The 27,052-nt window shown below is 35.9% G+C and overlaps 1 protein-coding gene across 1 annotated transcript in view; it reads left to right on the top strand.

Annotated features, from left to right (window-relative positions):
* The window catches only part of Tbc1d5 (TBC1 domain family member 5), a 414,735-nt gene that overhangs the window by 112,795 nt on the left and 274,888 nt on the right, over positions 1–27,052 (top strand). The window contains exon 3 of the mRNA XM_051153048.1: positions 25,269–25,400. Within this exon, the coding sequence (XP_051009005.1) occupies positions 25,304–25,400 (97 nt within the window). The 5' untranslated portion in view covers positions 25,269–25,303. The remainder of the gene's footprint in view (positions 1–25,268; positions 25,401–27,052) is intronic.

Raw genomic sequence — 27,052 nt, 5'->3', positions numbered from 1 at the left:
GTGTAATATCTTATTGTTAATTTGGAGTAAAGTAGTCTATAATGTTCCCTTGTATCAATTGCTGCATTCTAGTAAAGATTCCTACTGTTTTTGTTTTGTTTTGCTTCTTAAAGCCCCCTGCTGCTGTTGATTACACCTAGATCTGCTACTGATTGGAACTGTTAAAAGGCAAAGATAATGTGGATGGTTGCTGAATCATTTAATTGTAGGGCTAATAAGAAGTGCTCTCTCTGGGACCCAACAGACATAGTAACACTAGAATTTTATAGATAAAGTGACCCAAAATATTTTTTATATTTTTATGATATTTAGAATGAAAAATTTATTCAAAATAAAATAAATAGCAACAACTTGGTTTTATTCCTCAGGCATAGACCTGAATCTGAAGAGAGTAGAGGAAAATATTAGAGAAAATTAATGCTAGCATACTGGTCTCTAGCAGTTGAATGCTTTTTTTCTTTTTTTTTCAAAGATGAAACAAATGGATAACTATATCTGTGAAACTGTTAATGCAATAGTTGAGAGTGTGAAAAATGCTAAGGAAATTAATGTAAAATGATACATTAAATATAAGCCCTCTCCTCAGTAGTTTGCTTACAGTTTTAGAATCCTTACCTAGGATCTATGTAATAAAATTTCTTGGATAGCCATGCATGTGTTAAGGGGTGTACCCGCAGGTAACAGTTTGTGCCCTATTTAAAACGTGAGATAATTAGTGCTTTGCTGGAATAGGCTTAGACTTACTTAAGGGACTATGTTTGTGCTACTGTGTGTTTAATGATAACTTATGCTATTACCAATGTTCTTTCTGTTCATTGTAATTAATTACTTAAATAGCTTATCCTTCAAAAGTCTTGCTGAGTTACTAGGTGCAAATTTCGTCTACATCGTAATTTGATTGAAATTGTGCACATCTAAAGCTTTGAAATAAGCTAGTGTTGCTTTTTATTTGTGTTTCATTTGTGTGGGTTTTCTATTGCTGGGGGTAGTGGGTTAAGTCTTGAGATAATATCCTAAGTCGTCTTGATATTGCTCTGTAGCTCTGTTAGGCTCAGTGTCTATGATTATAGTGTGAGATACTGTATCTTACTCTTCATATTCCTTTAAGTAATTCACTGAAACACTACAAACATGAAATTACTTAAAAGAGAAGTTTGTGAGGAATCTGATGGTAGTTTGAAGAGGAAAAGCATATTTAGAATTGTGCTAAGGACAAGATAGCAAAGAGTCCTTTAGATGGGGTAGTGACAATAAGGATACAGTGGGAGACCGTATTCATGCATGTCTTATTTTGTTGATATCTTATTAAACATTCCATCTACCTTAAATAATGCTGAAATCTTATAACTAATCTTGCTCTTCTAAAATAATAAACAGTTGTGTGGTAAGTTCATTGAAGCAACTGATGCTCATTTTTGTTGTTCATTTACTTCATCTTGTTCAGCTACTTTATCTTGAAGTAATAGACTGCATATTAGTTCACATTATGTAGCCCAGTTTGATCTTGATTGACCTCAGAAGAATCTGCTTCCCTCACCAGTCTACTTCATTGTGCCTGGTTGTCATTTAACTTATAAACAAGTGAGATAAGGGAGTTAAAATAGTTAAAATCTAAAGCTTAGATTGCTGTAACACAATACTGCAAGCTAGAACAGTTTGAAATATTCATCTGCGATCAGGATGTTGCAATGGTGTGATTCTATCTGAAGTTGGCAAGTCCCTTCCAGGACTCTCCTGTAGTCCTCTTGCAGATTGCCTTCTCCTTGTGAACAAGTACACATTTCACCATTTTATTAAAACAAATACATTAGATTAGATCTTACCTTAGTGATATCATTTTAACTTGATCATTGAAAAAACCTTGTCTTTCATCTGTGAGGTGCTAGTCTATTACCATTTGAAAGCTGCTGCTTCTTCTTCTTCTTCTTCTTCTTCTTCTTCTTCTTCTTCTTCTTCTTCTTCTTCTTCTTCTTGTTCTTCTTCTTCTTCTCCTCCTCCTCCTCCTCCTCTTCCTCCTCCTCCTCTTCCTCCTCCTTCTTCTTCTTCTTTAAAAAAAAAAAAAAGGAAAATGTGGTGTGCTTTGTAGGCCAAAAGATAGGGGCATATACATTGAAAATAAATTAAGCATACCTATAATTAGTGTAAGTGTAGGAACCCATGGCTTTTTGTCTGTCTGTAATTAATGCTCTAGCATAATTTGCATCTCAGTTCTTTACATTTCTGTCTACAATGTTTTTACTCAATCATTGTTCCAGTTTAATCTACTTTCAGAAATGGGCTAAATTTGAAATATGGTGTAATCCCTTATTTTCTTTCACTATTTTATTTATTTATTTATTTATTTATTTACTTTTTTTGAGGGGGAGGGGAAATAGCTCTCTGTGTATCCTTGGCTGTCTTAGACTTGCTTGGTAGCATGGCTGGCCTTGAACTCTCAGTGATCCACCTGTTCTGCCTCTCTGAGTGCTGGGATTACAGGTGTGTGCTACCGCGTCTGACTCTGTCACTGTTTTATTACACCATGTTGGAAATAGTCTAACTCATTACATCTCCACTGACCAGTCTTGTAAATTCTTGAGAAAAGCAGCATTACCATCTAAACATTATGGAAAATAATTAGCTATAGAAAGTAGATTTTCACGTAGAACATTGGGGGGTAGAAACTAATTTAGAACAGTTGTTCCTGGAATCTAGTCTTGAACCAGCATCTTAGCATTCTTGGAAAATTTAAGAACCAAGACTTTTTCGGATTACTTTAGGACACAGAACAATTCTAAGACTGGAATCAAGGAATTCATTTTAGTAATATAATATGATTCTAATGTATATGGTACACACCAGCTTGGGCACGTGCTTGTGCGTGCACACACACACACACACACGCACGGCCAAATATAATTGCTTTAAATAACTATAAACTTACAAAGTATGTAAAACTTCATTTCCTTTCTTTCTAATATTCTACTGGTTATATTTGATCCTGACGTTATGATTAGAAATGGCATGATGCATTATAACTTTCTGCTTATTTAAAAAACCATTGATCTCTGCCATTGCTTAAATGTGTGTCTTTCTAGAAATGCTTTATGAGTGTAAAGACAAACACAACTACATCTGTTACTCTGTATAATTTCTCCTTTTACAAATGATGACCTAAGACTTTTATGTTTTAATTATTATTATAACCTGTAAATATTTCTGTATTCACACAAATTTATTTGCCTGAGGCCAGGAAATCAAGGTCAACTTGGGTAAAATATTGAGACCTTTTATCCTGTAAGTAAATGATGAAAAAAAAGATTTAAAAAAGGAACAGAGGAAGAATGGAATCTGTGCCTGGTGACTTACAGATCAGTGGGAAAGCACATATTATCATACATTCGATCTTGGGATCAACCCTAGACCACCCCTTCACAAAGCAAAAGCGAAGGAGATAAACAACAAAATAGTTAGATATCAATAAAAGAGGTAAAAAATACTACTATAAAAGACTAAAGGACATAAATATAAATGAAAATATATCCTACGCTCATTAATTAAGGTACTAACATTATTACTGCTCAGGTCAGTTTATAAATTCACTTTAACTCTTGTAAAAATGCCCTTCATATCTTTTTTTTAAAAATAGGAAAGCATATATTGCAGTTAATATGCAGTCTTAAGGTGTTTTGAATAGACAAATTAATCTTGAAAGGAAAAATTGAACCATTGTCACATCCAAATTTCAAGAGTTGCTACTAAGTTACAATTTTTGGAAATGTAATAGTAGTATAATTACAGACCTGTAAACTAGTGCAGTAGATAGAGTAAAAGTGCTCTACGATATTTGCCAGTGGTCTCATGAGTTAAGTGTGTAGTTTCAGAGCAATGACCATTTTTCACTCACAGCATTGTCAATCACTATGAGAGTAGATGAGCACGGTGTAGTGTGTACATGCAATGGAATATTAGCCTTGCATGGATTTGAGTCATTATAAGAAGTCAGATAGGCTAGGTATGAAAAGACATGAAAATTTTCACTATTTTTTCAGTACTTGTCTAAGAATCAGAAATACTGGTGATTGTGAGGGCTTGAGGAGAAGTATAGGGACAGTCATTATTTAATAAGTGCAGGACGTCAGTTTTATGGGAGTGAATTACTGAAATATTTGCTGGTGATAGTTGTATAGTATGATTATACGTAATACTGTTACATTATATACTTAGAAAAACATTAAAGTTTGTAATGTATATACATGAAATGATATAGTAACTACATGTATCTTAGTTTAAATCAGACCTAAATTACTTACAATCCCTAATCTAATGTAAATACTTTGAATCCAGTTGTTGCACTGTGTTGCTTAGAGAATAATTACAGGAAGAGGTTTTTTAAAAATTTTTTTAATTAAAAAAATTTTATTGCTGCTGTTGTTTTGTTTTGTTTTGGTAGACAGGGTTTCTTTGTGTACCTCTTGCTGCTCTCAATCACTTTGTAGAGCAGGCTGGCCTTGAAAGCACAGAGATTGCCTTGCCTCTGCCTCCCTAGTGCTGGGATTAAAGGCGTGCTACCATTGTCTGGCAGGAAGAGTTCTGTGTTTGTTCAGTCTCAAGTCAAGTTTTTTCATTGCAGATACCTTTTTTTTTTGTTGTTCAGTGCTTTTTGTAGTCCAGTGCAAAACTCACAAATATGAGCTAGATATGTGTGCATACCCAGAATTTTAGTAGCTATTTCAAAGTTATTGTTTGTGGATATTAGACTTATGTGTCTTTTGACAGAGTTTTGCTGATATTTTCCTTTTTTTTAATGATGAAGCTGTGAGAATATAGATTGCATTTGAAAGTGATAGATCTATATTAAGTGAGAAAAACAAACAAATGTTTAATGTTCTTTAGCAGATTATGGGAAACTGCCTTCATAGTTTCTTCATTTACATTGTAATATATTTGAGTAACTTGTTGACATCGAGTAGGAAGACTGTCTGTCTAATAAACTGTATTACATCTACATGTAGTGATTCATTACACTTTACTTTTTATATATCTGAAAAAAAGTCCTTGAAATAATTTTGGTGTAATGTCCATAGTTATGTGGACAATCTTTAAACATGGCAATTATCAAGATACTTAATACTTATGTAGTTTTAAAAATGCATGATTTAAGGATAACTGTAATCCTGGTTTTAATTAAAAATTTTTAGTTGTTGTTTTACTTATTCTTTAGCACGCTTGAGTGTGTTATTAAAAGTTGGGAATTTTATTTTATTTAGCATTTTCAATTTTATATACAGCAAGTTTGTATGAGAGTGTGTTTTTAGAACATCATCTTGCCCTCTTTTCCTGTTTTTGATTTTTTCCTTTTTACATTTTTGCTCACCTAAAATTACTTACAAAACAGAATTTTATTTTAATCTCTGCAAACAAAACGTTTTCTTAGGCTCATGACAGTGCTTTGTTTGCCAAGATGAAAAGTGGAGTCTTTTTTTAGGCCACAACAGACACCTCTGAACACCAGCCTCTGAACACACAGCGTCATCGTAGGCCTTGGCATTTGTTTCTCTGAGGGATCCTTTTGAGGTTAAAAATGAAACCAATAACTTCCTTAAGACCACATTTTTTACTTAGCTTTACATACTTTAAAAACAATCATTGAAACAACAGTGTTGCATTGCTTAGGGCTGTGCTGGGCATAGTAGTATATTCCTTTAATCTTAGCACTCCAGTGGAAAGGCAGGCAGATCACTGTGATTCAAGGGTAGCCTGGTCTATATAGTGAGTTCTTGAACAACCAGGTTTATCTGAGAGAGAGAGAGAGAGAGAGAGAGAGAGAGAGAGAGAGAGAGAGAGAGAGAGAGAGAGAGAGAGAGAGAGAGAACACACTTGTGTCCTTGCTATGATTTTAGTTATATTTTAATCTAATCCTCCTATTGCTAGTTAATGACTGCCCTCATTTGTTGCTGAGTGGATAACTGTACAGTGTATTCCTTTAAAGTAAGTTAGAATTTAGATTGGCAACTACCTACATAGGAAGTAGTTAAAATGGTTTATAGTTTATAAGTAGTTAAAATGTTCATGAGGTTTAGATGCTCACACGTACACACCAACATTGTCTTCTTTCTTTCTGCTTTTTCTTTATCTTGTTAAACTGGAGAGAAGCAGAAGTGTTATGTCAGATATGCTATCTCAGAGGCATTATGAAGTGTTAAAGAAAAACCAGTATCTTGTGGGAAGATAATGAAGTGATAGCTTGTTGCTACAGATCTGCAATTACTGCCAAAAGCAATAGGTAAAAAGGAAACATTTATTTGAGATCTAAGCCAGACTTTCTGTTCCAGTTAATATTTTTTTTCTATCTATAGTAATTTGGTAAGAATCAGGTAGGACCTGATTGCCAACCAGAGGATTTTTTTTGTTTGTTTGTTTTTTGTTTTTGTTTTTGTTTTTGTTTTTTTGGTTCTTGTTTGTTTTGTTTTGTTTTGTTTGGTCTGTTGAATTAGTTTTCCATTAAGGAAGAGACTATGGGCATTTTCAGTTTATAGCCTTTTATCTGTGATTAAATTTCCTCCCCCATATATGTTAGAAACAATGTTTTTGTCATGAAAAATGGAAAATTTCTTAAATATAAAATTGAAACTTTAATTTTGTACAGTTAAACTAATTTTACAGTGAGGAACATTAAGTATCAAGATGGCTGATTTTTGGCTTATTGAACTATTTTTAATTAATTTATTCACATTACATTCTGATTCCAGCCTTCTTCCTCTTCTCCTCTCAGTCTCACCCTCCCTAGCCTTTCCCCCTTCTCCTTTCCCTGTTCTGCAGAAAAGGGCACCCCCTCTCACCAACCCACCCAGCTCATCAAGTCTCATCAGGACTGAGCACATCCTCTTCCCCGATTGCTTGCCAGGCAGCCTCACCAGGGGGAAGTGGTCATAAAGCAGGCAACAGAGTCCATGTCAGAGACAGCCCCTGCTTTCCTTACTAGGGGACCCACATGAAGCCTGAGCTGCCCATTGGCTACATCTGTGTAGTGGGCCTAGGTCCAGTCCATGCATGGTCCTTGGTTAGTGCTTCAGTCTCTGCACACCCCTCTGCGCCCTGGTTAGTTGGCTCTGTTGGACTTCTTGTGGAGGTCCTGCCACCTCCATGTCCTTTTATTCTTTCCCTCACTTCCCACAAGACTGCCTATGCTTCAGCCAATATTTAACTGTGAGCTTCAGCATTATTTTGATCTGCTGAGTGAAGCCTCTCAGAGGACAGCTATGCTAAGGTCCTGTCTGTGAGTACAGCAGACTATGGTTATTAGTGTCAGGGATTGGCCTCTTATGTGTGGTGGGCCTTGGGTTGGCCAGTCATGGTTGGTTGAACATTCCCTCAATTCCCTCAGTCTCTGCTCTATCTTTGTCCCTGCACATCTTTGACACAGGGTAAATTTGGGTCAACTTTTTTCTTTTTTCTTTTGTGTGTGTGTGTGTGTGTGTGTGTGTGTGTGTGTGTGTGTGTGTTGGTGCTCTCCTCCCTCCACTAGGAGTCCTATCTCATTATAGGGTGTCCTTTTCAGCCTCCATGACCCCTACTACTAGGAGTCTGAGCAAGAGTCACCTCTTATGTCCTCCCAGAAGCCTACCTTGTCTTAGGTCTCCTGCTTGTCATAGAGATGGCACCGCTAGTGGGTTCTGTTCTCTCTGCAGGCCTTCTGTCTTCCTGCCCCCATTCTCTTAGGTCTGATCTCTACCCTCAGTTCTCTCTGGGCTCCCTCTCCTACTGGGTTTCTTCTTTCTTCCCCTGCCCCCCCCCCCATCTGAGTAAGATTTAAGCATCCTCCCTTGGGTCCTCTTTGTTACTTATCTTATTTAGGTCTGTGCACTGTAGTATTTTATCCTGTACTATATGGCTAAAATAAGTGAGTGGATACCATGTGTATCTTTCTGGGTCTGGGTTACCTCACTCATGATGGTATTTTCTAGTTCTATCCATTTACCTGAAAATTTCATGATTTCCTAGTTTTTAATAGCTAAGCAATATTCCATTGTGGAAATGTACCACAGTTTCTTTATCCATTCTTCAGCTGAGGAACATCTAGGTGTTTCCGGATTCTGGATATTACAAATAAAGCTGCTGTGAACATAGTTGAGCAAGTGTCCTTGTTGTTTCGTGGAGGATCTTCTGTGTATATTCCCAGGAGTGGTATGGCTGGGTCTTGAAGTAGAGCTAATCTTAATTTTCTGAGGCAGTACCAGATTGAGTTCCAAAGTAGTTGTGCTAGTTTCCACTCCCACTGGCAATGGAGGAGTGTTCCCATTGCTCCACCTCCTTGCCAGCATGTGCTGTCACTTGAATTTTTAATCTTAGCCATTCTGATTGAAATCTCAGAGCTGTTTTGATTTGCATTTCTCTGATGACTGAGAACATTAAGCATTTCTTTTTTTTAGCTATTTATTTGATATTCCTCTGTTGAAAATATTGTTTCGCTCTGTACCCCATTTTTAAAATTTAGTTATTTTTTTTTTTGTTGGTGTTTACTGTTTTGAGTTCTTTATATATTTTGGGTATTAGTCCTTTGTCAGATGTAGGATTGATGAAGATCTTTTCCCAATATGTAAGCTGCTGTTTCATTCTATTGAGTGTGCTTTGCCTTCCAGCTTTTTTTAGGTTTTAAGAGGTTCCATTTATTAATTGCTGATCATGGAGCCGGGGCTGTTGGGTATTCTTGTGTTTGGGCAGTCGTCTCTTGTGCCAGTGAGTGCAAGGCTTTTCCCCCACTTTCCCTTCTAATACCTTCACTGAATCTGGTTTTATGTAGAGGTCTTTGATCCACATGGACTTAAATATTGTGCAGGGTATTAAATATGGACCTATTTGTATTCTTCTACATGTAGACATCCAGTTAGATCAGCACCATTTATTGGAAATACTTTCTCTTTTCTACTGTATGGGTTTGGCTCCTTCGTAAAAAGTAGTGTCTGTAGGTGTGTGGATTTATTTCTTGATCTTTGATGTAATTCCGTTAATCAGCCAAAAGCACTTCTGGAGGTGTGTCCTTCCCTGACTTCAAGGTATACTACAGAGCGATAGTAATAAAAACTGCATGGTACTGGTATAGAAATAGACTGGCTGATCAATGGAATTGACCTCTTTCTTTAGCGAAGGCTCAGTGAATAAAGTTATCTGTCATTAGCAGACATTTGGTAGTGACCATTATTACACTATCGCTAGGGTTCATTATTAGTGAGTATTGTTCTGTGTTAAGTGCTTAAGGGTATAGCTTTTGTAAAACCTGTGAAATGAGTACTTACCATTTTCATTTGAAGAAACTATGCTATCAAAAGTTTAACCAGTTTATCTAAAGTTTGATGATATGGAGCCTGAACCAAATGTCAACAGAAGAGGTTTCTCAGAATTCCCTTATGTAGGCATAGTAAACTCTGTCATTGTAAAGAAGAAAAGGTGATGTGGAGACTTTGCTTTTTATTATGTTGAGTTTTTATTTATTATTTTTCCACTTGTGTATGTACTTATTTATTTATGTATGTATTTTACAGCCTTACCACGGCTTCCACCCTTCTTTTTCCAGCCCCTCCCTCTCACCCTACTCTTCTTTCTCTTTCTCCTCAGAGAAGGGGAGGCCTCCTTCCCTGGGTGCTGTCCATCCTAGCACATCAAATCCCAGCAAGATTAAGCTCATCCTTTCCCACTGAGGCCTAGAAGGCAGCTCAGCTAAGAGAAAGGGATCTAAAGTTTGGCAACAGAGTCAGAAAAAGCCCTGCTTCAATTGTTAGGGGACCCACATAATGTCCAAGCTGCATATCTGCTACATATGTGTAAAGGTCCTAGCTCCAGCCCATCCATGCTCTTTGCTTTACCTAACCCTAACCCTGAGTCTCCGTGAACCTCTATGGATCCAGGTTAGTTCACTCTGTAGGTCTTCTTGTGGTGTCCTTGACCCCTCAGGTTCCCTCTATCATTCCTCCTACTCATCGACTCAACTGTCCTACTCTGCCTATTGTTTGGATGTGATGATGTGAGTCTCCATCTGTTTCCATCAGCTGCTGGATGAAGCCTCTCAGAAGGTAGTTATTCAATCCTCCTATCTGTAAGCATAGTGATAGGATTGGCTTTCTCCCATGCAGTGGCTCAATATTATTTAGCAAGTTATGTACATCTGACAATGGGAACAGAAGAATGTTTTGAAAGAAATTAGTTTTAGGGATAGGAATGGGCTGAGAAATGTACTGATTCTAGTTACTAAAGAAAAAAATAGAAGAAAACCGTGATTGTCATTACTTAATAAAATTTCAAAAGAGAAAATTAGAAAGGATAGATGTGAACAGATCATGAACAGTATTGAAAATCTCTATGAGTATACCTTAAGAGTGTTTTTACATTTACTATAGATATTACTGTATTTAGTTATTAAAGTATATATGTTGAATAATAGTTAGATTTTATATGATGAAATATAATAAATTATGAGATGAAGAACAGGATTTTATTCATAACTTTTCTAAATATATGAAGTTCAGCATTCATTTTATGTTTTTGTAGTTAGGAAGGCTGTGTTCATTTAAAACATAAAATACAGTCTTCCATATAAAGGACATTTCTTTTCATGATTTCTTTATTTCTTTGTTCAGAAAATTTAATGTATAATTAGCCTATATTTTTGTATTTTTACAAAATAAGTATATGATACTGCATTCTGTTTTTTTATGACCTGTAATACTCTGTACATACTTTATCAGCATATTTTATTTTAATGCTATGTATTGCCTTTTTACATTACTAAGGGTAAAAAAATCTTTATTGGTTGTTTATTGTTTTCATCCTCATAAACATCTTTTTGCATAGATTTAACTAAGGGCTTATGATTTTGTTTGTTTGGGGTGATTTGTTTTTCTCCCAGATTGTTGTTGTTGTTTTTAAACAAGTGGACTTTCGTCATCCTCCTCCTTCAGTCTTTTGAGTCCCAAAACTGTAGGTATGTTCTACCACACCTTGCTTTACCTTTGTAAATGTGATAGTTTACTGCCTCCTAAGAACCTTAATCAGGTTCATCTAAATTTTTTAATGAATATTTTGTACGTTCTGTGTTTTCCAACTTTTATATTTTACAAGTCTGATGGGCAAACCGCTCTTTGATTTTGGTTGATATTTGTGAGTGAGCTTGTACATTATATTATTAGCTCCACATACATACATGTTAGCACTTACTCACATATCTGTTCATAACATTCACTGCCTCTTTGTTTCCCTTATTCATCTGTTTCACATGCTTTCTAAAATGGAGACTGAGAATCTTGTCTACCAACCAGAAAGTTGATAAGATCAAAGGAACTCTGTATATCATCCTTCCTCCCCCTCTCTCCTACCTGTTTTAGTTGTTCTTCCTTCCTATTCATACTGTGTTTGCTTTTCTTCTGTGGTCTATTTGATGGACAAAAGCCTTGGCATTACTTAATAAGATTCACTACCCCAAATCATAGGAGTAATTTTGCTCCCTTGTGAACAGTAACCATGCCCTTTAATATGTACAGTGCAGGTGAACATCTTTGAAAATTGAACAGTACTATTGACATGTAAAGCTTTATTGTTAATAATTTGCATTTCATATTTTATATGTACCATTTTTTTCTTTTCCCATGGTCTGCTGGTAACTTTTTACTAACTAAATAATGACTTATTTAGTCTGCCATAATGTTTTATCTGAGCATTTATAAAGCAGCTTGACTATTCCTCCTTTTTTATTGTATTCATAGAATGAATCATATATCAATGAATAGTTTCAGATCTTACTCTTAATTAAAACTATTTTATCTTCTTTCTCATCATTTCTCTTCATCATCTTCCTTCTCTTTATCTTTCCAGCTCTTAACTATAATTAAGTAGCACTAACAGGAAGTGCTTACTTTAGTTAAAATATTCCAAGCATTTATTTTACTTATCCAAGGTTAGATAAGGTGGTTGTTTGACCTGGTAATTAAATTCAGCTTAATATCTTCTCATATTTATATGTACTATAAGGCCATTTCCTCTTCATTTTGTGTGTTTTATGATTTTCAAGCTGACACTTTAAAAATAATATTGTTTTTAGGGGGAAATAATCATCTGGCTTGTTATCTCATGGGAGAATGTTAAGAGGTCAGGTTGAAAATGTGTAGTACACTTGAGTATAACATAGAGTATTGTAGTGGCAGTTCCTGTTGAGTCTGCATCTGGATGAGGATCAGAGCTGTGATACGTGGCCAGAGTAGGATCTTTGGTGTAAATTTGTTAATGAGGTTTTTTTTTTGGTCATTTTTTAATGGTAGTTACTGAAAATAGTATATTAGATATTTCAGATTCTGTAGCTCAAACAATGTAAGTCAAATGCAAGTATAACTTCTAAGCTTCTGGAAACATAGGGAGAGAAACCAAACAAAGCAAAATGAACAAAACTTACAAATGTGTTGTACCCTTTAAGGCAGTAATTTTGCTAATCTATAGTTGAATTGATCCTTTTATCTGAGATTTATACTGAAGGATATTGATTTTTATTGTTGAATTGAACATTTTTCGTCAAGTTCTTCCATGCTAGTAATGAGTACATCAAGTCCTCTATATGTTACATTCATAGTGTTTTGGCAGTTTGTATTTGCAGCCTTAAAGAAAACACCTTTCCTATCTTGGTAAGTCTAAAATTCTGAATGTAAATCAATATTTGTCATATCTCATCTCTATCAACTTAAAACATCTATTTGTACCAAAAACCATCTTAACTCCTAAACAACTAACTAAGCTTTAATTGTAAATGTAAAATAATAAAAACATCTTTAATTGACATATTCTGTAGGTCTCTGAGGTTTTTGAAGACCATGTCTAACTATTTCACCTTACCTATCTATAGAATCATATCTATCTGTTAAGCCTGGGACTTATATTCTTGTAATATAAATAGACTAGTAATTGACATGATCATGATGTAATCAACTAGCAATTAACTTGTACAACTTACTTATCCTAAACAGCCTGCAATAGCACTTTCAAAAAATTTGAAATAAACTTTGTATTCCACTTGAGTTGTATGAGTACAATATCTCATATTAGATTAGAAATATATATATATATATATATATATATATATATATATATATATAATGCGTGGGGAATAATCTTAAATTTCAATTCTGTACCAGTGTATCAAAATTAAACTCATTTTACATCAATAAAGAAAAATCTGTACCAATGAATTAAAAATAACCTTGTGAGTGACAGTGAAGGCTTAAGTTGAGGAGTAGATTCAATAATCTACTTTTTGTTCTATCATTCTTATATATTTCTATATTCCCTCTTCTTTCTTTTCAAACTCTATCTCCAAACCTAAGAAAGAAGGATAAAGGAAAAGAAAGATATCCCTGAGTCCAACCTCGTGTTTTCTCTTAATAAGACCAATAGTAACTTATAACCATTCCCAATGAAAATAAACATCTATAGCCCAAGAAAGCAAACAGTAACCTACCCAACCCCTCTTAAGGGAAATGGAGCATCATTCTTTTAAGGTTTCTCATGGCTGGTTTGGGGCAAATAATACATTTGTAGGGGTTCAAATAAAATTGGGGACAATGGTTAAGCAAGCCAGGAATAACATTTGTAGTCCAGTTTCTAAATGTTGAGAAATTCTAGGTTTAATAGAAGTTCTGTGTGGGTCAGTCTGAAATGCTGGACCAATTGAGATTTGAAGCTTTATTCGAAGCTGTTCTGTTCTGATGAGGAGCAGCAGCTGAAGCACTTGGTGCTGGGATGTGAAGGATACAGGATGTCAGTGTCCAGCATGCTGAGAGGAATGAATCCTGTCAGGTCTGATCCAGCATCAGTGTCCAGTTCTTTTGTTCTGAAAAAATATAATTTCTCACAAGCATTAGAGTCCTAAGATTATAAATATATGAGGTGTGCAAGATATACAGACCAATTAAGGCTAGGTCTCTGGTCTTTGTATGAGCAGAAGGACATCTGTATATCTTCTTTCACATGATTTGAAGAATGGCATCTAATAATAAGTCGCAAGAATTCTGTAACCAACAAGAAACGTTGTCTATACATAGACATTCATGTCTCAGCCAGTGTCAGAGGGATTAGCAATGTAAGTTACCTGTTTGTTCTGCAGTTTGAATTCGTTACATCCCGATTGTAGCCCTCTCCCTCATCGCCTCCCAGTCCCACCCTGCCTCTATAATGTCCCCTCCCTCCATCCCCTAGTCCTCAGAAAGAGGTGCCCTCCTCTTCTAATATCTGACCTCAGCCCATCAAGACCCATTTGTGCTACCTGTATCCTCTTTCTCTATGGCCTCGCTAGGCCGCCCTGCCAGAGGTAAGTGATCAGTGTTGGATGCCAGAGTCTGTGTCAGAAGTAGTCCCTACTCCCCATATTTTGGGACTCAAAAGGATACTGTGCTGCCTATCTATGCTGCCTATCTACTCCATATGAACAGAGTGTCTAGGTCCTCGCCATGCATGGTCCTTGGTTGGTATATCGGTCTCTGCACCACCCCCTCCTCCGTCCACATTTCATAAATGTATATTTTATTTATTATACTTTATTCACATCATATCCTGATAGATCCATATTTAATCACCCTGTACAATAAAGTCCAAGTTGATTAAATACCTCAGCATAAAACAAGACACACTAAATCTGTTAAAAGAAAAGTTGGAAAGAGCCTGGAACTCATTGGCACAGGAGACAACTTCCTGAACAGAACACCAATAGCTCAAGCTCTAAGAGCAACAATTAATAAATGGGACACCATGAAACTGAAAAGGTTCTGTAAGGCAAAGGACACTGTCAACAGAACAAAGTGACAGCCCACAGATTGGGAAGAGATATTCACCAACCCTACATCTGACAAAGAACTAATATCTAAAATACATAAAGAACTCTAGAAATTAAACTCCACCAAACCAAATACCCCAATTTTAAAAATGGGGTATAGAGCTAAGCAGAGAATTGTCAACAGAGGAATGTTGATTGGCTGAAAAACACTTAAATGCTCAACATCCCTAGTCATTGGGGAAATGCAAATCAAAACAACTCTGAGATTCCATCTTACACCCATCTCATTGGCTAGGTTAAAAAACTCAAGGGATAGCACATGCTGGCAAGGATATGGAGAAAGGGGAACATGCCTTCTTTGCTGGTGGAAGTGTAAACTTACACAAACACTTTGGAAATCAATCTGGTGCTTTCTCAGAAAATTTGTAATAGTGCTACATCAAGACCCAGCCATACCACTCCTGGGCATACATCTGAAAGATGCTCACCATACAGCAAGGACATTTGCTTGACTATGTTCATAGCAGCTTTGTTTGTAATAGCCAGAACCTGGAAACAACTTAGATGTCCGTCAACTGAAGAATAGATAAAGAAGCTGTGGTACATTTACACAGTGGAATCCTACTCAGCAATTAAAAACAAGGAAGGACCCATAAAGACATGCATGGTATATACTCACTTAGAAGTGGATATCAACCCAACATAGATGTTCTCTGTGAGACTCCTCCCAGTGGGGATTGGCAGATACTGGGTCTCTAAGCTGGACTCTGAGCAGAACGCTGAGAGTTGTAGGGAAGAATGGGGGGATGGAAGGTCTGGAAAGAATTAGGAGATCCACAGGGAGACCATCCAGCCCTTGAGATCTGTGCACAGGGGGCCCCAAATACTGATGCACCAGTCACAAATAATTTCTTAAATTCTTTTACTTTTGAAATTCAAATATATCATTTTCCCCTTCCTTCCTCTCTCCAAAATTTTCAATATACCCTTCCTTGTTCTCTTTAAATTTATGGCCTCTTTTTTTCATTAATTGCTGTTATAAGTATATATGTATATGTGTTTATACATACACATTTCCAAATATAAGCTGCTCAGTTTATATAATGTCACTTGTCTGTATGATATGGGTATTGGAGTAACAATTTGTATGACATTCCTTGGGGACAGTTATTTCTCCCACACTCAGCACTGTTTAGTTGTCTGTAGTTGTTTGTGTAGGGTTGAGCCCTGTCATCTCAAATCGTGCCCTTTGGCATATCTGTTGTTCTTGTCTTTGTTTAGCTCCTATGTAGGCAGTCACATTAATTCCTGTGTATGGCTTCTCATATTACTCTGATACAAGCAAACTGTTTAATTGTTTGCCTCTCAGAATTTTTCTTCCCCCTCTAATATACATATTCCAGAGCCTTAGGTTCAGGTTTAGGGGCTGTTTTCTAGATGTATGCATTGGAATTGGGTATCAATGGGTACCACTGGATCCACAGCTCTGTATTTTTATTACTTATAGTTTTTTTTTATATATATAATTGTCTCCTTTTGTTGCAAAAAGAAGTTTCTGTGATGCAGGGAGATCACTATACTTGTATCTGTGGATAAAAATATAAATATTTTGACTATTTTTAGGGATTATATTGCTTTAATAAAGTAATGGTTATAGATTCTCCCCTGAGCTTGTGACTGTACTAGTCCTGGGTAGATGTCACAGTTTGAATCAACAGGCACAATATGCCTCTTGTTGAACAGTTCTGAAGTCCAATTAGAGAGCTGTTAGTTACTGCCCAGGAACATACTCTCCTACTGCAGTCGCTGATTTATCCTGCCGTGCTGGTCATTTTGCTTCTTTATTGTAACAGCTCGTAGGACTATTGGTTGACTCCTTCATTTGGAAGCTTAAATGGGGCCTTCTGTTACCATGAACACTAGTCCTCAGGGAGGAGGCATTAGGTCACTTCCAGCTCGGAGGCCTCTGGGCCTTGTTTCTGAAATGCATTTTGTCATCAGCAGTGCCCACTTCTGGGCCACAACCAAGGATAATAGCAGAAGGCTTTGTGTTTTGGAGTACTGTGGATAACCCTGCCCAATAAATCAAAAGGGGGCTTCTCACATCTGGTGTTGGAATTTTTGTTAAGTTGTCTTAACTCTTGGAAGAAACATCGTTAGCTCAGATGAGGAAATTTCATTTAAAGCATATTTGTATAATTATAAACAGGCTTAAATGTTTTTTGTTTGTTCTTGGTAAATAGTTAAGAGTATGATTTTTTATGACTTTTTCAGACATTCTTATTGTTATTTTCCCATCCATGCTTTTATATTTATCTCTCTTCCCAACCCTAACAAGACCAATCCATTTCCCATTTTTCCTAATAGATCACTTGTACACAGCTGTTCCCCTCTGCATTGCTTCCCTTCCTCAGTACCCAGCAGTGGTCCTTGTTTGCTTGCCTGCTTTCTGTTGTTAATTCACTATGTGGACTCACTTCTGGAGATTTAGAACCTGGAGCCTCAAATGAGAAAGAACAAGTGACATTACTCTTTATGTGTCTGGATTACCTTACTTCATATGATTTTTTTCTACTTTTATTCATCTGCAAATTTTATGATTTTGTTTTTCTTACAGCGGACTAGTATTCCATTTTGTGTGTGTGTGTGTATATCTCATATTTTTATTATTTATTCATAGTTGTAGGACCTTTGGGTTGTTTGCATTTCTTAGCTACAGTGAACAGAGCAGCAGTGAACATGGGTGAGCAGGTATCTGAGGAGCAGCATATAGAGCCCTTTAGGCATATGCCACAAGTGGTTATGACTGGGCCCCATGAGAAACTCCATCCCCAGTATGGTCATAGTGGCTGTACCAGATCCTGAAAGGTTTCATTCCTGGTCCAGTTTATTTTCTCATTTTATATTCTAATACCACAAGATGAAGTGGTCAAACAAGATTTTATTGAAACGTACGCTGCAGTCAACAGGGTATTCATTGTTTCTGCTGTTTCTCCAGGTCCTTCTCTTCCAGGTAGCCAGTTAAGTCATGCTTAGCAAATAGGCAGTATAAGCAGACTTTCAAGTAAATCACTAAATAAATAAATATATATATAATAATTGGTTTTTTTTATTTTATTCTTTATGAAGTCTATTTTATCAAATATTAAGATTAGCAACTCCTTGCTTTCTGGTTCCATTTTGTGTGTTGTCCATCCCTTTTTTTTTTTTTTTTTTTTTTTTTTTCCTACTATAAGGTGGTGCCTATCTTCAAGGATAAACATGCTTCCTGAGACATTTTTTTTCTTGCTCAGCCTGTGTCTTTGTAGTGGAGAACCATTAATATTTAAAGTTGTTATTGGCATGTATGTTAATGTGGTCACTGTGTTTTTGATTTGTGGTGTTGTTTTAGTAATTACAGCTCCTTCCTTATCGCCCAAGCCTCTCTCGCTGTGCCCATCCTCCTTGTTCAGCTGAGAATGTCCCTGTATTGTCTTCAGGCTTGGGTTGCTGGATATAAATATTTTAAGACTATTACATTGTGGAAGCTTTTCATTTTCCTCTGGTTAAGGTGGATAGTTTTGTTGGGTTCCTTACTTTAGGCTGTCAGTAATAGTCTCTTAGGGCATGGAATGCATTGTTCCAGCTCCTCTAGTCTTTAAAGTTTGCATTGAGAAATCAGCCATTTCTGAAAGTTTTTCTTTGTATTTGCCTTGTATTTTTTCTCTTGCAGCTTTTAATGTGCTTTCTTTGTTTTGTATACTTAGCATTCTAGCTATGAGATGCTGTGGTTGTTTTCTTTACTTGTTATCAATGCTACTCTCTGTGCTTCTTGAATCTATATAGGTGTGTCTTTCCTTAGTTTAACAAAGTTTTTCTTCTATGCTCTTTTTGTCTATGTCTTTTTCTTTGGATTCTTCTCTTTCATCTACATCTATACTTTTAATGTTCGGTTTTTTCATTTGTTTGTTTGTTTGTTTTTCAATGGTGTCTCACACTAACCCCCTTCTCCCCCCCCCCCCCCCCCCCCCGGTACACTTTTTTTCTTCCTTGGTTCTTATGCATAGACATTTGAAATGGCTTAGGGTTAAGATGTGCCTCCTAGTCTAAACCTGGATTGTTGAGATTCATCTGGTTGGGTGGAAAAGCTTGTTGTGGCCTGTGAGGGTACCCTGTGTTGGAGGCAGATAAGGAGATAGGACTAGGACAGAGGAGGGTGGGGCTTTGGGCCTGGGGCCTGGGCTGTATCTGGGAGGTTAGGGAGAAGACGTGGATGGGGCAGTTCCAGGATTCACATGGAAAATAATTTCAGGATTGATGGGTATGAAATAGAATTAGCGTGTATTAAAAACAGAAAATCAGCCCAAACATGTCTTTTACTTAATAGAGTCCTTATACTGGCTTATGAGATTCTTAGAAAAATTAAGTTTAGTAGTTCAAAGAAAAGTATATATGGCTACAAACAGGCCATAAATACAGTTCCTTGCTATTTTCACTTTTTATTTCAAAACCATTTATAATAAGAAATATTAGCTTTTTGTAGGCAACTTTCACAAAGGATTTTGTTAATTGTGCTGAAATTTTGTTTTGTTTTTGTTTTTTTAGTTAGTCTCACTATATAACTCTGGTTGTCCTGGAAACTCACTATGTAGATCAGTCTGGCCTCAATCAGAGAGCTGCCTGCCTTTTTCTCCTGACTGCTTTAATTAAAAGAGTGGCTCAATCCAACCCACTTCCCTCCCTCCCTCCCTCCCTCCCTCCCTCCCTCCCTTCTTTTCTTCCTCCCACCTTCCCTCCTTATCTCCCAGTCTCCCTCCCTCTCTCCTCCCTCCCTCCTCCCCTTCCCTCTTTTCCTGCTGTCTGCTGATCTCAGTCACTTCTCCAGCACTATATCTGCCTGCATGCTGCCATGCTCCCTGCCGTGCTCCTTGCCGTGCTTCCTGCCATGCTCCCTGCCATAATGACAATGGACTAAACCTCTAAGCAAGGCCCAATTAAATGTTTTCCTTTGTAAGAGTTACCATGGTCATGGTGCTTCATTATAGCAATACTAACCCTAACTAAGATAGAAGTGGTTGTGCTCTTTTGACTCAGTAGTTGGGTAGTATAGATACCCCTCATGTTGCAAGCTCTAGAATCATATGAAGATATATGGCATTTTTAAAATGTAACTTGGTGCTTTAAAATGCTCAGTGTTTATGTAGTTATAGCCAAATTCTTTCTTACGACTTTAAAGGTTTGAATACTGAAAGGCCAAATATATTACTGTTTTATAGAATAAGCATTTTAGATTTGCTGTGAGTCTCTTACATACTATATATTTTATTATGCATATTGGTTTAAACATTTTATCCTAAAAATATAAAAATTATAAGGCTTCCGTGTATTTTAATTCTCTTTAGACCATTGTTCTTGATGTTGAAATTTATTATAGTCCTATAACTGCTTATTAGACAACAGTTGATATTTTAAGTTTATGGTTGATAGAAATGAGTCTCGGTGTTTTACTAATGGGTGCTATTTAATGTTGAATGACATGTATTCAGACAAATGCTTTTATATATAATTTATTTGGCATTGTAACTGCATTTATCTTGTGAGAATCAGACCCCCTATTGCCAAATGAAGTATTCTATAAAGGTTTGGAGTAAATAAATAATAAAACTACTCTGATATACAATTTAACAATATTAAATATTAAGACTTAAAATGATGCATTTTAATACTTAATTATAACCTATTTAAAGTCCATGTAGCTGTCCTGCATTAAAGATTGAAAGAATTTTTAAATAGAATTTAATACTTTTCATCTTGTCTTCTTTGTAATTGATAATGTAAAGAACATTGTTTTCAACCAGAAATTTATCTTTATATATTACCATTTCTAAATTTTAAAAGGTGAATTTTATTCCTTGTAAAGCTTATACAAAATGTTCAATTGCTCTACCTTTTAAATATGAAAATAAAGCTTTTAAGGCTTCTGTAAAAGAATGTGGGTTTTTAAACCAATATGTCATATTTTAGTTTATTTGCACATCATAGTGAATACATTCTACCTATAATACATACTTATTTTTGTTCTCATTTCTTATAGAATTGTGAAAGCAAGTTGGGTGCAGTGGCACATGCCTCTAATTCCAGCACATGGGGAAAGTAAAGGATAAACAGAGAAACCCTGTCTCAAAAAACCCGAAAACAAAAAATTGGAAAGCAGTCTGTTGGATATCATTTGTTGTTGTTTTGGGCCTGTGAAGGAATACCACTTTGTCTTTCCAGTGTTTGATTTCATTATTTTTTAATTTGACATCAGTCAAGAATTCAAATCAATGAATGCTTATAAAACTTTTTTAAAAATAGTGTCTTTAGAATGACACAATTCAGAAATCTATTTCTAACTAAGTCTTATAAGCATTGAAAGGATGAATGTAAGCTGGGGCAGATAATACCTCACAGCCAGTGTGCACAGATTAGTTTATCAGAACGTGTGCTTATCTGATGCTATTTGAAATGTTAGGTCTGTGTTTTTAGCATATAAGACAACTGGTCATACAAGATGACCCCCAACTTTTCCAGTTGGGATATACTCGCCGTATAAGACTTCCCTTCTTCCAACGCACACCCTGTGCAGCAGACTCGGGCATGTGTCTATTTGCAGGTAGGGCACAGACAGCCAGACACTTTATTAAATGTCAGCAGACAGCCAGTGCTAGCCTTCACTGCCCCTTTAATGCATACTCCACATTCAATGCAAAGAAAGTGCAGCCCTCAGAGTTTAATGAGTGGGTTCTAGTGGAGAGCTAATGTACAGTCAGGTAGATGTGTGCAGCTTGCTCCTCCTTGCTTCATACTCCCGCACCCCCCCCCCCAAATGCGCTGGACATATGAAGCAAGGGAAAGCTAATTTTTTGGAATATAAACTTTCTCTACGGAATGGAAAGTTCTTAAGTGCCTTAGCCTCTTCAAGAAGTAAGAACATCATTATGCTTTTCAGATGTGTAGGGGTCTCTTTTTGTATTGTCAAGGCTTTTGTCCAGCCTTCCCCTTCTGAGTATTCGGGACAACACATCTACATGATTGTGGATCCCACTTGACTCTTCCCAGCACCCCCCGTTTTTTGAGACAGGGTCTGCTGCTTAGGCATGAAGCACCACATTAAATTTACTTAGTGCTGGGGATTGAACTCTGGGCTTCATACTCTGGGCTCTCTACCAACTGAGCTCTGCCCCAGCTCTACTTTACTTTCTAAAATACACTTTGATCTCAGTTGGATTAATACCTATTTTCAGAACATTCAAATGCCCCAAATTCCTTCATTTGTATTTTTAAAACTTGTAACATCAGTTTACTGTAAAGGAGTTAAAGTAATAGGATTATGAAAGCCCAGGTTACACAATTTAATATATTTAAATGATATTTAACAACTTAGAATACCACATTTATATTTTACTTCTATTATTTTAAGAATATAAAACAGAATATGAATCTTATTCTAAAATATCCACATTCTAAGTAATAATTAGAAAATTATTTAATCAATATATTCTATGCAATATTTATTTTATTTTTATTTATTTGTTTGTTGGTTTGTTTGTTTTTTTTTTGTTTGTTTGTTTTTCAAGACAGGGTTTCTCTATGTTATCTTGGCTGTCCTAGACTCACTTTGTAGACCAAGCTGGCCTCAAACTCACAGAGATCTGCCTGCCTCTGCCTCCCTAGTGCTGGGATTAAAGGCGTGCGCCACCACCACCTAGCTGCAGTATTTATTTTAAATATTGCATTATTTGCCTAGATGTGCAAGTGAAAAGATTTGATACCACCCTGGATAACTTGACAAAACAGAACCAGAATGAAGGATGCTACAGTCACTCATTTACTCCTTCCTCTCACTGTTTTATAGTTGGTTTGTCTCAATGGCTTTCTCTTGAAAGATCCAAGTAGTGGAGGAAAAAGAGTGTGAACTTTGGGGAAAACCAGAATGTGTTCAAATTCTGGCTTTAATATGTCCTTTGTGAGGCTGTAGAAACACAAGCACTGACTGCTCCTTCAGATGTAATTCACTTCCAGTGCCAAACGGTGGCTCACAAACTTCTGTAACTCCACTGCCAAGGAATTCAGTGCCCTTATCTTGCCTCTGTGGGCACCAGACACACATGCAGACAAACACAGGTATATACATACATTAATTAATTAGTTAAAACTTACTGTGTAGCAGAGCAAATTCAATTCATTTTTCTCTTTGGTAAAATGTAAGTAAAGATGAAGAAGATACATAAGTAGACTGTAAGGAGAGTGAGGAGTAATATAATGTTTCCTTCATGTATTTATTCTTTTAAGTAGTAAGTGTCACTAATACTACCAATTGGCAGAATCCCTTACAAATTTGAATTTGTTCATCATATTTTGGTCAACAGTAGAAGACTTTCTGTTCATTTATTTTTTAAACTGAATTAATTCATTGGATTTCACTTTTATATTATACTATAATCTGTTTTCTGTTATCCTCTACTGGAGTCTCCAAAATTCCTTCTATATATGCTTATTGATTTGAAAATATATAAGTAAGCTCTGACAACTATCTTAACTATATGAGATAGCTCTTTTTTTTTTTTTTTTTTTTTTTTTTTTTTTTTTTTTTTTTTTGGTTTTAGGGAGTCCTGTTTCATGTTCACTGTCTAGTTTGCTTCTCAGCACTGTGATAAAGTATAGCAAAGTCAACCTGGGGTCGGAAGACTTATGAAGAGTCCGTCATCAAGGGAGACCAGTGCAGGAGCTCAGACAGGAGCTGACATCAGGAACTAAAGCAGAGAGCATGAGAGTCTTCTTGGCTTGCTCTCTATTGCTTGTTCAGCTATCTTTCTTTTTTTAACCTAGGACCATCTGGCATAGGTGGCATCTCCCATAATGATGTGAGACCTTCCAGATCAAGGACAATGCCCTCAGCTGTGCCAACGTGTCAGCCTGTTGGAGGCATTTCCTCTGTGGGTGTCCCTCTTCCCAGCTTGCTCTAGTTGTGTTAGTGAACAAAGACCACTCCCTACTGCTTCTGTTACCGGGACTTGTGTACATTGAAGTGTGATTGTGGGTGAACAAGCAAGCTAGATAGTTCTGATAAAAATCAGAGTGGTCACAGGATTGTTTTACAGTGTGAAGATTTTAGAGTTAAAGCAAGTAGGATGTAGAGATATTTTGAATTGCAGAAAGGTTAATAAGGTTATGTGTAGTTGTGTCTCTGAAACTTGCTCCATGTTTAAGCTCTGCATTTTGTAAAATTAGCTACATTTTTTTTGTTTTTTAATATATCAAGTTCATTGCACTTGCTTTCTCACTATTTTTACTCAATTTTGTGTTTCATTTTTAAGCCCACACTGCCTTTTGTTGTTTTTGTTTTTTCAAGCCTGAATCTCTCTAAGTAGCCCTGACTGTCCTAAAACTAGCTCTGTAGACTAGGCTGGCCTGGAACTCAGAGATCCACCTGCCTCTGTTTCCTGAGTGCTGGGATGAATGGCGCTTACTACTATTGTCCATGCCTCACTGCCCTTGAAATGAAGAAAATTTGCTGCTTACATAATTTTGAATAAAAATTGATGTTTTTTTTTTAAATTTAGGAATGGTGATTATAGTTTGTACATGTAATTTGTACTTTAATGACATAGACAGTATTAAAGTAGATTAGGGTGTTAATCAACTTTCTTTTAACATGATAAAGTACCAGTTTAATGGAGGAAAGTATTATTTTGATTTATAGCTTTAGATGTTTCATTCAGTGGCCAATTGGTAAAATTATCAGGAAAATACCGGAAATACCTAGTAGCCTCACTAACTATCAAACAACTACAGTATAAAAAAATTATTTCATTGTATATAAACCACACCAAAACACTCAAAAACTTGATTTTCTTACTGTATTTTTAAATATAGTAAGAGCAATTACAGCAATTAAAAAGAAAACAATCATGGATATGACATGATTATTGAGGCCAACCATGGGTTGAACAACTGAAACATCTTAATTGTTTAATCAAGAATTGGTTGCATAGCCCAGTGTGGTGGGACACGCCTTTGATCCCAGCACTCGGGAGCCAGAGGCAGGCGGATGGCTGTGAGTTCGAGGCCAGCCTGGTGTACAGAGTGAGTCCTGGACAGCCAAGGCTACACCGAGAAACCCAGTCTGGAAAACCATAAAAACAAACAAACAAAAATAATTGGTTGCATAAACTGTGAGAAGTATATAATGGTATGCCAAACATCGATTAGAATTTGCAGTTTAGACACAAGGACAGTGCTATGACCATTTAGTAATAATTTATTTAATTTAGTAATAGTTGTTCATAACCGGTATGTTTTCCATGGTGGATCACATTGAAAACATGTATTGTAAATGTCCACAGTAAAGACGAGATTAAGGGTTGATGTTTGCAATGTTCATTTAATCATTTAATTCTGTCTAGTATTCCTTTCCAATCATATCAAGAATTATATTCATATCTTCTTTTTTTTCATCTAGGTAATTACTTTTGGAGGCTGTCTCTACTTAATGCAATGTATCAGTCCATGTCTGAAACGAGACATCCTCTGCAGACAGAAGAGCAAGAAGTAGGCGTTGACCCCTTGTTCTGCTATTCAAGTAAATCTGGAGGTAAGTCTTGTGTGCAGATGCTGTTTGCATATGCCAGGATCCTAACAGAGGGACCTATGTGTGTTCACACTATGGGTATAAGGCTTTTCATGGAGCTCATCAAACAACTTTAAGAATATTTTGCTAGGTAAGTATGGACTACCCTTGATGCTACTGAATACCGGAAATCGGCTCCTTTTTATTGACGGTATAAGAGGCAGTAACAAAGATTAACACACGGTAATTATTTAAGAACATTTATATACTAGATACTGCCTTTGCAATATAAAGTCATTTTTAGAATGCAAACCTCTCTTTGTCAGACACCTTTTGAAGAGTCAGGAGCTGTTGGTGTATAGAGTTCTCAGGTATTGTAGACCACTGTCGCCACGTTGAACTGAGCTAAATTAGAGGACGAACTTTTACTAGCATTTCCCATCTTCCATTTCTTCTTGTAAATACTTGAAATTTGTGTCACACTCCTGTGGAAATGTACGATGAAATTGTTAAGTTGTAGATGATTGAAGGGTATGCTTCGTTCCCGTTCTACTCTTTTAAAATGTGTTAAATATATATGCATCACGAATATATATATATATACCTTTTCCATATTTACTTTGTGGTAGACTTCGTAAAAGATGAGTTTGTGAAAACTCTTGAAGGCTTATCCTTATTTTTAAGTAGTTAATTAAACATTTAATAAGGTTCCTTGCTCAAGAACCTAATAGTATTTTTTAATATATTCTGTTAGTTTATTCATATTACATCTCAATTGTTATCCCATCCCTTGTATCCTCCCATTCCTCCCTCGAACCTAATAGTATTATTTTGTTCATGAGATGCATATATCAAAATTATAAGGTCTATTTCAAACATATTTGTTAAAGTAATTCATGTGTGTATTTTTACCTGTATACTCATGTGAAGATCTACCATGGCATTTCGGTATTTAAAAAGGAATTAAATTTTAAATTAGTCACTTCTGCAGAAAAAAGCTCTGTATTTGTGTGTGTGTTTGTGTGTGTGTGTGTGTGTGTGTGTGTGTGTTTAATGCTTCTTCATCCTTAAAATGCCATTAATATTTTTGTTGAAAATTATTTGCTCTTCAAAATTATTTTTATTTATTTTTTTGGTTATAGAAGGACCTAAATAAATAGACTGCTTTTTAGATTTTGATAATATGAAATTTAATTCTGATTATTTCAGTTGGACTGTCTTAATACATTGTTAGAAAGCCTGAAAGCTCTTCTATTGATGTGTCCCTTAAATTTAATACCTGTAAGAAGTTACGCATAATTCCATAAATGCTCTTTAAATGAATATATGTTTGTATTAGAAGCATGTAAAACAATTTTACAATACTTTTCAGATTATTTCTTATAATATTCTTATTTGCAAGAAATCATTTTCTGTTCTTTTTTAAGTAAATATTTTTTCTTTGGGCTATTTTATTAAATATTGAGCGTTTAAAAAACCTGGTTAAAAACATTTTAAATCAATTTTATCTTTTATTGTATAAAGGAATAAGTAGTTACCTTTACTGAAAAGGAATTCATTTATATCCTAGCCTAACATTTCTGTGACATACCAAGTTATTAGGACTGAATTGATGTTTTAAAGTGCCATTAATTCATTTACCCCAAATGTTCATTAACAATGTAAATGTATGCTGA

This window comes from Acomys russatus, chromosome 11 (assembly GCF_903995435.1).
Source record: "Acomys russatus chromosome 11, mAcoRus1.1, whole genome shotgun sequence".
Lineage (NCBI taxonomy): Eukaryota > Metazoa > Chordata > Mammalia > Rodentia > Muridae > Acomys > Acomys russatus.
The sequence above is the reverse complement of the archived record's forward strand: the minus strand, read 5'-3'. Positions and strand labels throughout refer to the sequence as shown.